This window comes from Corvus moneduloides, chromosome 13 (assembly GCF_009650955.1).
Source record: "Corvus moneduloides isolate bCorMon1 chromosome 13, bCorMon1.pri, whole genome shotgun sequence".
Taxonomy (NCBI): domain Eukaryota; kingdom Metazoa; phylum Chordata; class Aves; order Passeriformes; family Corvidae; genus Corvus; species Corvus moneduloides.
The window spans coordinates 6,505,215-6,517,708 of NC_045488.1; the positions used below are offsets into that span (position 1 = coordinate 6,505,215).

Consider the following 12,494-nt stretch of genomic DNA (forward strand, 5'->3'; position numbering starts at 1 on the left):
GAGCATGGAAACTGTGCTCCTGGCTCCTAGCCAGGATGGACAGACACAGACAACAGTGACACTTGCTTGGGAACAAGCAGGATTTTACAAAGGAGAGGCTGCAGCAGCCCCAGCCTCCTCATGGTGAAGTCACTCTGCTGATAGCCGGAAAAATACAGCCATCACCAAAGGAAGCCAACAGGCTTTCAACTGACTCAAAATAAACCTAAATGAAATAATTACAGGGCTGCTTTCCAAATTCAAATCAGATTAGATATGAAGTAAAACAGCGGTGGAAAGTAAAGTCTATTTCTGATTTCATTGTCAGGCAAAATGTTCCCAATCTGGCATTTGCATGAGCAAACAAGCAGTGAGCCAGATATGCTTGCCATGGTTTAGTGTCTTTTGATGGAAAGGGGAAGAGATTTCACAGTTAGCCTGGAATTACCACTCATGCCACCAGTTCCTGTTGAGATTGGGAGTAATTAACATCTCAGGTACTCAGGAAAGGCTGAAAATAGCTCAGGATGGCCCATTCCCCTAAACATCCCCCCAGTCCACTGGCTGCACACACCAGTTCTCCCCTCTCTTAGTTAAAGCAAGAAAAATATCCTGTTTAGATTCTGCACCTCTGCAACCGCGGATATGTGATCTGATGAAGGAACGCCCACATGTGATGCCAGCTGTGTGACAGACACGGGGGTGTTTCTGAGAAATGGCACAAAAGTGTTCTGATGTTTCACCTTCCCATCGCAACTGAGACCCTGTGGCACCGATTCTTAAGCAGCAGGAGGAAGCCCTTCCAAAGCTCTACAGCTCCCGTGGTCCAACCACCACAGAGCTCGAGAGGACCACAGTGAAGGGACCATCATGGACACAAACCCTGTGTGGCCAAGGCAGGCTTGTCCTCTGAGTCCTACACTGAAGTGCTACTGAAACAGCCATTTTTTCCATCACCCATTGCAGAGACTTTCCTCTCAGTCTCTCTGACCCTGAACTTTCCATCTGAACAGAGATGTCCCCACCGTGCTTATAGCCCACACCCCAAGCCTCACTCCAGAGCCTGCCTTAAGCTGCCCAATGTCTGCCAGACAGGCAGAGGGTCAGCATGTCTCCAGGGAGGTGATCCTGCACATCCAAGGGGGTCCAAAACTAACAGAGAAGGCAGGAGCTGGAAGAAGAGAGAGGCAAAACAAAGCTGGCACTGCACAGCCCCGAGCCTGCTTCTCTTCTGAGAGAGAACATTTGCTGTCTAATACAGCTTAATCAGATCTCTCCATGTTCAAATAAGAAGCAAATGGGCAGGTGTCCATCTGGACGCTCAATAATGAATGAGAGAAAACGCCTAGGGAAACATGCCCTGCAGGATGCTGACATGTAAAAGTCCTCCCCAGGTGCCAGGCTGCAACCAGCCAGATCTGCTTCTCTTCCACCCCCTCAGCCCTTTGCTCACCTGGTGGTGGTGGCTCTGCATGTGCATCTGAAGGTGCCGAATGTCCCTCTCCCAGCTGGCTGCTGTGCCCTCCTTGGCCTCAGCTGTCAGCAGGTACACGTCGAGCCCGCGGTGGTGCTTCACGCTGTATTCCCCCGAGTGCACGGTGTGAGACAGGGTGCTCCACGAGTCCGGCTCCCTGGCTCCTTCCCTGGAAAACAAGGGTGGGTTAGTGGGCAGGCAAGGAGGGATCCTGCATGGCAGGATACGCACGCTCTCCTTCACTCTGGACAGTCATCTAATCATCGGAGTGAGCGCAGCACGGCACTGGCTCCAGGGCCAGACAGACAGATACACACACTCCTCAGTTCTGAAAATTAATGTGATTTAGAGCTAATGCCAGCCACAAGCTTTATTTCACAAGGTCCTTCTCAGGTAGAGGCCAGTGGTTTTTACCCCAGACTATGACAGACTAGCAGCAAAGGGCATGACAACTGCTTTTTAAATTGAATTTATCATGGGTGAAGACCACCAAAGCAGCTGTCACAGAACAGCAGACACCTGAAAGGCAGAACAGCAAAGGGACAAGTTGCAAGGAATGAAAACTATCATGGTACAGATGGTATAACTTCTACACCAAAGCCAGCACACTGCTCACAAACACCCAACAGCCATCAAATTGCAGCAATTTTTTCACTCCTGAAATGAATTTAACTTGCTCTGTGAAACTGCCTCTGTGCAAGATGTTCTCAGTGTTGTTAGACAGCTGTTTTTCTGCAGCACTATCATGGGCTTTCTTTTTACCAATCCAGAGGAAAGAGAAGAAAAAAGATGATGTAGATCAGAATGAAAAATAACTTAGTAGGTAAATGTAGTAAACAGAAATTTCTATTCAGTCGCTCTTACAGAACATCAAACTCTGATTTTGCAACAGCTTGTGACTCAAAGCAGTAATTCCTCAGGTCTCATGGAGGACCTTTGAGGTGGTGAGGAAATACTGAGGTGATCACCAGCTTCAGGTTCATAGATTTCGTTTTGAATCAGAACTGATTCAGGAAACCCAAAATCTGTTTTAATCATCCCAGACAGAACAGCTTGTGCACCACCCCACCAAGCCCTGCATCCCCCAGGAGAGACGTGGAGCCAAACCCAGGAATGTTACACAAACAGGGGATTTCAGCGGTGCAAGAAATGGGAATTTCCCTGTCTTCCTTCTACCAGGGATGCATCTACTGAGACCCAGCTCCACCTGTGAGCTGGGTTGGGGACTGGACTAGATGACCTTTAAAGGTCCCTTCCAACCCAAACTACTCCATGATTCCATGATGTCCCCTCCCTGCTGCAGAGACTAACCATTTCCAGATCTCCCTTTGCTGCCGAGCTACAGATTTCCTTGGAAGGGGCAGAACTGTGGTTGTTTTCAAATAATTAGGAATTCTAGAAGGTACATAAACAGCAAATGCATGCCATCAAGCAGGTAAAAATGACACATAGATTTCAGCATCTTTGCTGACAGGTCTCTTACTTTAAATGCTGCAAATCTTTCTTATAGGCAAGTGCCCCCCAGCAAGCCACAGGACTATCTCTCTGGGAAGCCAAGCAACCTAGAAAGCAAAGTCATAACGAGCAAACACCATGATCAGCAACAGGAATGGGCAGAGCAGGGTGGGGAAACGGTCAAATGGTTCATCACAGGCAAGAAAACCTGTGCAGACAACAGTGGTGGCAGTGGCTGCCCCTGCTCTGCCCTGGCACAACCACCCACCCCCTTTCTGTGACTCATTTTGGGTTAAATCTGCAAGGAAATTCAGACAAAGCAACACTGTGGCTTCCACCATTCACCACCATTTATCTCAGTCATGACTTGACTTCAGCAGAGTTACACTTGATTCAAGCAGAATCAATATTTCCACAGAGAAACAGAAGGAAGCATCCAGTTTCTGGTGGTGATTGGTATAAATCCACAGAGGCACTGAAGTCAACTGAGCCCTTACAAGCAACTAAAGAAATTACTTTCCTTTATCAAGGAAACACAGACATTTCTGTCTGGAGTATTTTTCTCTTCAGCTGTGTATGAGAACCCACTGTACTCAGGGCCACTCTCGGAGTACAACAAGGCAGTCAGCAGAAAGCCCACAGTCACCCACTCATGGGGACAACAGCAGCTGGATTAAAGAACTGAGTGCGATGAATCTGCTCCACTTTCTCATCAGCTTCAAGGGCCCTCACAGGCATCTCCATATCAGCACCCACAAAGCCGCCTGCATGACTCGTTGAGCCTCAAAGGGCCCTCAGCAACTTCAAAAGGCTCAATCTGGAGCAAGATGACAGGCAGAGTCCCCTTCAACACCGTGAGTGCGTCCACCCCTCCAGCAATCCACAACCTTCACACGGCCCAGATGGATCAAATAGTCACTTTTGCTTACAAAGAGAGCAGTTTCTTTTCATATTCAAGCTGCCAGTCTGTGTTACACTTCATGAAAAGCTTTTAACCTTTTGAGAAGCCAAGAAGTTTTTCACATTCAGCCAAGTACAAACTCTAAGCTCTCATTTTTAGTAGCAGTCACCTTCGTTACACAAAAGTAAGCAGTGAGATAGCGAATGGTTCAATCTATTGCCTCCTTCAAACTATCCCTTTCATACTCTGCTCCATCCCAGCACTAATGGTCTGGAGCAGAGGACAAATGAGGATTCACAAGCGTTAACTCATTTTCCCACCACTGTTCCTGTTGTTCAGGCAATCACTTCCAAGGCCACGTAGCTCTTTTGAGAAGACACTCCTGCTCATTTGCCCTCATACACTGAGCTTCACTGTTTGTGCCTTTCCTGCATATCTCACTGCAAGTCCTGGCTTTTATTGAGAGATGATAAAAACACACTTTCTTCCAGGAAAAAAGCTTTGCTGTTACGCATTTTGTACTTCCTGGCTGTGAAAGATGCTTATTTTGTCCAGACTTGGAATTTTTGTAGTGGTTGTATAGGAGTGCATACCCAAGCTGCTCTACTAGGAGATAAAAACAGATACGCAAATACTTACTGAAGATTTATTAGCAAAAATATGTATACAAACTCCAGCCTTCAAGAAGTTTGAAAATCTGCTTTTGTTCAGCAAAAAATCCTGCTTGCTACAGTTCGCCAGCAACAACGGAAATCTGTCTTCTTAGGAGATTTAACCATCCTGGATCAAATCTTTCTCATCTTCCCTTTTCAACAGTTTCCCATCAAAATAGGTAACAGATACCAGTGAACTGAACATTTCATAAGAAACATCTCTGAGCTCAACTTTCACAGAAGAAAGTATCTTGGTTAAAAAACCAAGGACTGCTTGAGAAGGCTGATAGTGTTCACTAGCTCTACCCTCTGCACAATCATGCCATGACCCACTGAAAAAGCCTGGAAGAAATTCTCCAGCTCTGGTCCTTGCTGCTTTTGCCCCATGGAGGCAAACCCAGAAGGGAAATTTTTGGTTGAAAGAAAGGACAGACTTACTAGCCTGCCCTTCATCTGCAGAAAGGTGGCTCAAAGAAGAATGACAACTTCAAACAGAGAGAGAGGAGAAGCAAAAATACTTCAAAATACTCTCAAGGCCATGTCCTGCTCTATCTGGGAGCTGATTAGATTGGTGAAACTACAGAATCACGTCCTGCCCATCTGGCATGTAAGACAAGATGATAGATCACAGAATCACAGAATGGTTTGGGTTGGAAGGGACCTTAAAGATTGTCTAGTTCCAACATCAGTAGGGACATCTTCCACTGGACCACGTTGCTCCAAGCCCAATCCAAGCCGCAGGAAGTGGTTTTTATTTAAACCTCCCAGAACTGCCCAAGTAGACTGGTCCCTTTTCAAGGCACAGCCACACTGTGCTCATGTGCTGAATCTCTCTTCATCTGGCAGGGGAGCAGATAGTGAGTGGCGGAAAAGGGAGAGGAAAGCCTGCACGGCATGGCTCCTGGCTTCTAGCAGATATGGGCAAGAGATTTTTAAGAAGCGGGAAGATAAGTGAGAAGAGGAGAACAAAAGAAAAAAACCAAACCAAACCACCAGATCAAAAGCTCTGCCTGCCCGCAAAAGCTGCAGAAACTGTTCAGTAACAAGGGTCTGAAATTCAGACGTGCTGGTGCTCGCAGCAGGCGTGTTTTCCAGTACCAAGAGACAAAGTTTGAGCCGGAGGGGAGAGGAAGAGGAGGGAGGAAGAGATCAGAAAACGAATGAAAAAGCCTCAGTGAGTTAAGCAAAACTTTGTGTTAGGAAGATTTATCCCACAGTTTCGCAAAGGGGCAAGGAAGGCAGTGTGGAAACTCAAGGTTTTATTTCCTGGGGATATCCCCTCCAGATTTCTGAGCTGAAACAAAACAAGCTCAGTAGCATTGCCAGCTCTTAGGATCTTACTGCAAGCCTGACAACATCTGTGGGTTTATTTTGAAAGCAGCAGCACCCAGATCCATGTGGTAAAGAAAAAATGAAAAAAAGGAAAAATCAATTAAAAAAAAATTTAAACAAAGCCTCTACCATTATGGCTGCAGTGAAAAGCCAGGAGATGCCAGAATTTAGACGCTCTTATCTGTTAGGTAAATAAAAAAGTAACTAAACTGAATTTTAATCTTACATTCTTTTTATTACTATTATTATGGTATCACAGTGAAAATACCAGATCAGACAGACTGTAATCTGGGATAAACAAGGAATGGTGCCTATAGGGATAGGATTGGTGGTGATTGGGCACCATGCCCACAGCACGGGTAATTTAAATCAACCAACAATCCCACATTCAATGCAGTCACCAGCAGTTAAACCAATCTGAGAAATCTGACCAAACATAACTTCAGTGTTATTTGCAGAAGTGTTGGGGTAATGGAGGCTTTGTATCTGTATGATCAACTCTGCACCCAAACCTTCCGTGATACACAAAACATTAATGCACACAAACACTTTCTTGCTCCTCCTCGTTTTTACAACCATCCATATGCAGTGTATGTGAGACCTAGAAAACATGTGCAACCAGTATGTGCTAGCATGGGTTAAAATAAACCAACCATTTTCAAATTTAAAAGAGATTTAACCAACACAGAATTCATACTTCAGGTGTTTCCAACTGTTCCAAACGCCCCAGGGAAGTAGAAAAAAAAAAATGTTTCTCATATAAGAAAACTCTATATATCGCTAACTAATTTGAATAGTTTTGATGGTGAAAGAAAGAGTTAAGTTCATCTGATGCAGAAATAATGACTAACCCCTAACAGTGCCTCACACAAACATGAACTGCAGTTGTGGGTTCTGACACCAAACTGAATTCAGGATTGCATAACCTACCCTTTGATATCAGATTAAATATTTAATAATTGAATTCAAAATATGTAATGCTAACTTCTCATTGATCAACACACTATACAGCAGCAAATCATAGAGAAAAGCTGGCTTGGTCCTCCAACAGCTGCCTGCAGATGCACATATCCTAAGGGAACATGTCCAATATTTCCAAATACAAAGTCTGTACCTCTAAACCCAAGCATTTCTTAGGCCCCAATGTTAATTATACATTAAAAAAATATATATAGAAATACAGCTACCAACTGTCATCAACTATATTTGCCAAAAAAGTACAATCTGCATTCCATAAGAGTAACTGTTATTAAATGCATTTTCCATTTGTTTTATTTTCAGAGCCTTATGTAACAAGAAGGATGGCCTGCTCAGGATGTGGAGCTGTAGGTCCAACACAGAACCCAGTGTTCACCTGGAGTCTCATCAGCAAACAAAGGAAATTTAAGGTGGATCTATGAAAAGCACTCAAGAGTGAAAACAGATGCCATTTGTTGCATTTTAAAGAAAAAAACACCGTCATGGAGACTACTTCAGCAAGCAGTGTTTACAGCTAAAAACAGCATCTCAGATCAGGACAAGTGATATGGAAGAAGAGTTGTCTCTGCAGAACATCTCCACGTGCTGCAAGCGAGCGTGATTGGTGGCTCTGCAACACAACCCCAAGAAGAAGCCATCCCTTTGGCTGCCTCTGGCACAGCAGTCTACGAAGTCTTCTTCTACAATAATCTGTTCAAACTGCAAACCCTACCATGAATGTCACTGCTGGAAGCAAATCTGCTAAATATGAGCATCCTAACTGGGTATGCAGCTAGCCCATGCCTGAGGCCAAAAACTCAGCAGTTCTGGGAAACCACTTATCTGCATTTTCTAAATTTATCCTGAAACAGAGATGGTCTCTCATAATCACTTACCAACCACACAAGGCTGTCCAGCACTTATGGCTCATATAATTTTTGGGAACACTTCCAGATCAGGATTGCTGGGAGAAGGGAAATAATTTCTTCTCATATCTTAGCAAATATTCTCAGATCTCTTCTAAATCTCTTCTTTCTCATCCTCACAGGTCTGTTTCCATGATCTCCCAGGACTACAATTTCTGAGTGGGAAATCAGAATCACTAAAAAGCTGTTTCTACCACACAGACTAAGCCTTCTCTCTCTTCTGTATTCAGAGGTGGCTACATACAAAACAAAGGGGAGGAGGGAGCCAAAGAATGAAAATACAAATCTTCATAGGGACGTGGGAACACACCGGGAAGTCAGTAAAAGTTGGAGCATGATGTGGGTGAGTAGGTGGAAAGAGAGAAACACAAACTCTTCCTGCTCCATCATGTTCACACCTGGTTGCCCCATCCTCCCACTCCCAGTGCGCTCCTCTGCTGTGGCCAAAAGAAACCCACAGCACCTCAGCATCTTTCTAATCATGATGTTAAAGATATTAAATGATGGCGTTTCAATTGAAAATCCTAAGAAACACACAGCCACAAAACTAGACCCTGTAGATCACTGCTTCTCCCACACTGCTCCAGACACACTACTGTCTGCAGCTAAACAGCATCTCCTTAACACACCTCTCTGAGAGTCCTCTTTCAGTGCCCTTCCAACATTTTTGAATCCCTCTTAGCACATTAATCTTGTGCCATCACTTGTAGAGACAAAGTCAGCTGTTCTCCTGCCACACCACAGCAAGCCATACCTAAAACCCAGTTCCCCACATACCAATCAAATGGATTTGTTGCTTTGGTTTGGAGTCAAAGAACAGATGGAGAAACATCAGCACTAATTCAATAAACCTTACAGCCCCTGATTCTGCTTAGCCAGAAATAAAATATATGTATACCATGTGACCGATTTTAAGATCATGCTTAAACACTCTGCTGAACATGAACTGGGTATTTCTGAATTTAAACACTTGCTTAAAGGGCCTGCTAAATTGGGGTGCAAAAAAAACGAACATACAAGGCAAATCCTCTTGCAGCTCCAGCTCAAAAAAGCAGAAAAGTGTATTCAGCTATAAAAGTAAAGCCACTGAAAAAGCTTCCTTATTTGAGAGGCACCACGGAGATTACAACCCAGACTTCATCAATTACTTACGTAAAATAAGAACAATAGCAAGTGATAATCATGGATTGCAAAACATTCCCAAAACCCTTCTGCTGCTACTAGCAAGTTATTCCTCATGTGTGTTAATTAAATTATTTTAATTTTGGAAATACAGACTTGTACCGATTTACAGTTTCACAGACTGAGCCTCCTGATTGTTACCAGGAAATCTGAAGGGAAGACCAATCCCAGAGCTGTGCAGAAGCACTTTTGGGCAAAAAGCAGAGAAACCAGCAAAAGTGAAAAAGGTTTACAGTAAAAAACTCAGAGACTGTTGCAACTCTTTGCAAAGATTAGAAAAATGCAATTTTAATTTTTTTTTAACTCGGTTTTATTTTTCTCTCTCTTCCCTTTTTCAGAGGACATAAATCACTCTCAGCTGTGAAGTAACTACAAGTGTTTGGCTTTGCTGGGGATAGAAACGTTACTAGACAGAAATAAAATCAGCAACCAGGTCAGTGTTTGCATGTTTTACACAGCAGCACTTGCAACCTCTCTGCAGTCCCGCACGCCCCCGGTGTCTTGGAGCCATTTTCCCCACTGCTGTAAGAGCCCTGCAGAACATGGAGCTGGCAGGGGATTGTGTTGCTGCCCTGACTGCACTGGGAAACACCAACTCCTGCACTCTGCAGCTGTCCAGTTACTCACAGAGCTCCACCAGCCTGTTTAGTGACTGTGCTGCCTCTCCAGAGCCAGCGCCCTGCAGTCAGCATCAACGCTGGGGAGCGACAGGCTTCAACCACAGGCTCTTCTCTCTGGAACTCATGCCTACTACTTGGAAAAGGTTGAAACTCAGAGGGCTTTGCAAACTGTGCCATTTCCAAAGTTATCTTTATATATAAATCTTGATATATTTATTTTCCCTATAAAACTAGTGCCCTTCTGCACTGCAGGACAGTGTTTACTGTGCAGCTCTCATCTTGGAGATAAAGCAAGCCCCCTCAGGAATGATAAACAACTGATGAATGTTTATTGGTGATGAATATTTATTTGCTTATATGAATATTTATTAATGAATGCTGCTATTGACTCTCCATCCCTGGTGACCTACATGGGCTCTGTGACAGCTCCTTGTTTGGGTCTCAAAAGAACCAGCACCCTTCCTGTCTGAGGATGAAGAGCCAGTGCAAACCACAGAACAGAATACTTCCAGGTATGGACAACTTATATAGGAAACATCTTTCATTTCTTTTACATGAAGTACTGCAAAAGCTGAGAGAGGAAAGTTCATCAGATATACAGAAATTCAAAATGCCACCAGTGTAATTAGTTTTTGAGAAAAATATTTACACTGCAGCTGAATCAAGCTGCTTTGCAGACACACCAAGGCAAAACTACAACAACGGAGAAGGTTTTATGTCTATTCTTTAATGACTGTATCCTAATTATGGCAGAATTTCATCCCTTCCCAATGCTGGCTGGGAGAATCATTGTAAAATGCAGGGTCCTGCAAATTAGCAAGCAAGAGAACAATAAATTCCCCGCAAGGATAATGCATCACAAAACATGCTGCATTCATTTATTTGGCGAAGTGCAGTTTAATTACTTGTAAAAATAATGACTCCTTTGTAGGGGCCCTCACTAACATGCGTTGCTGCTCTGTGTTTTGCTGAGTGGGACGAGCTGTGTGCCAAATTTGTGTGCATGGATTATACAGCGTGAGCATAGGCAGAGCGCAGAAAGGAGGTTGTACAGTGTCCTTTGCGTTTTGACAGCACATAAATGACACTTGCTCTCTTCACAGAATGTTCTGTGTTTTGAAACTCAGTATTTCTCCTCCCAATAGGGATTTTCAAATCTCAATCCCATCTTATTGCAGAAAATGCTCATAATAAAAATCACTGCTGGGGAATCAGGATGTGCCCATTTTGTTGCCATCACCCTCCTGCAGGGAAGGGCTGTGGCTGCCCCTGTGTCACTGCTCCAGTCAGTCCCAAGGTCATATCACAATGCTCCACCACCATCCCGCCCATTGAGAAGGGGAACCATGATTTCCAGCATCCACGGACTTCTGTTTGTAGGGCTTTATGGGAATAGGAGAGTTTTCAGAGTCACAGGACCTGTGGCATGGCTGTCAGATGTTTACACATTGTATTTCCACCCAGCAGTCCAAGAGGAAAACAAATCACAAAGAACAGTTTAAGGATATACTAAGAAGAACAGGAACTGGGACCTTGATGGCAACATTTCTGCAGTTCCTTGTGTCTTATTTTCAAAGACAAATCGCAAAGGTCATCAGAGAAATCCCATGGACTGGGCCGGCAGCGTCCCTTTCAGGCAACAGCACAGGACAATGTCATGGAATCCCAGTCCTCTTTCCATTCCACTGAGTGAGAACTGCCATTCCAATACTGGAGCCAGTTGCGAAATACTTCACCAAATACACGAATAGCTGTTGTAATCGTTTTGTTTACTTCCTATTTTTATTTAAATTACCAGCTCTACTCCCATTAGGGTTGCAGTATTTGCTGTGAGCTCTATAATCAAGTTTTGGCCAGCTTAAGCTTCCTGACAGTATGCAAAGCCTGTTAATGTGGTTAGTCTCACCTTGGAGAACCTTGCTGCAGTTACAGAATGAATTTGCACATCCCATTTTTACAAGATAGCCTGCAAGATGATTGTGTTTTCACAGTATGACTGTTGAACTTGATGGAGAAAAATGTAACACTGTCATCTTCTCTGTATTAATGCCAGCAAGGGTGGCAGGAGAAGTTATTAAAGAATAGGTCCCATCCCACACTGCACCTTCTCCTTCACCCTCACTTTCCATGTGATTGCCTGAATTTAAAGATAAAACTTAAATACAATCATTCCAGCAATATAGATCATATTTTCTGCCCCCCAACACTGCACCCAGCAACTATAGAAAGCAGAATAATTTACAATTTGTAACAGGGAATGTTGCGTGATGAAGTGGACAACACAGCAGACTCCTGAACATGACATTGGGTCACTCAACAAAAACCCCAAGTATCTGAGAAGTCAATTCAGAAACACAAAGTTTATAACAAAGCTTAAGAGAACCAGGCATCAGAATAACACACACGGAGACCAAATCTTTTCTCCTATACAAACAGCCCCCTCAAGACTCTTTTAAGCTCTTTGTCTTTATTAGCCTCAGCTATTAAAGCTACATCTCCAAACATTTGCTGTTCAAAAATAACTTGCCATCTTCCAAAGGATTCCTTGTAAAGCAGTGCAATAAATGCTCATGCCACTAGCTACTTGCTATGTGTTGTAAGACCTGGCTGCTTCTCAAGACCATTTACAAGAGACCTGTTTCTGTTAAATATTTTGGTTTCTTTTAAACATTTGCATTAATTCTTACCTATATTTTTTTAACCTATACTGGTAAAATGCCTATTCTCTACAAGATGCTGCCTTATTTCAACATAATGATCACTATTTCATTTAACTAAAAAGCTCCCTCTCTAAGAAGTACAAACACAACAATCCACCACCACCACAATGCCTGTTAGCTCCCCTCTTTTGGGCAGTTGTGCTTGCTTGAATAAAAGCTTTTTCATTTGTGTTTACATAAGACCTGTCTTATTTAGTCAATAATACAATGACTCACTTTGGGCTTTATGAGACAGCTGGAAGCAGAACACTGAGCAACGAGAACCCCCCCATCCCCAAAAATATTACTGCATTTC

General features: G+C 43.6%; 1 protein-coding gene across 6 annotated transcripts in view; it reads right to left on the minus strand.

Annotated features, from left to right (window-relative positions):
* AKAP13 (A-kinase anchoring protein 13) overlaps window positions 1–12,494 on the minus strand; it is a 205,971-nt gene that overhangs the window by 101,946 nt on the left and 91,531 nt on the right. For all 6 annotated transcript variants that reach the window (XM_032122281.1, XM_032122282.1, XM_032122284.1 and 3 more), the window contains exon 8: window positions 1,433–1,622. In XM_032122281.1, coding sequence (XP_031978172.1) covers window positions 1,433–1,622 — 190 coding nt within the window. The remainder of the gene's footprint in view (window positions 1–1,432; window positions 1,623–12,494) is intronic.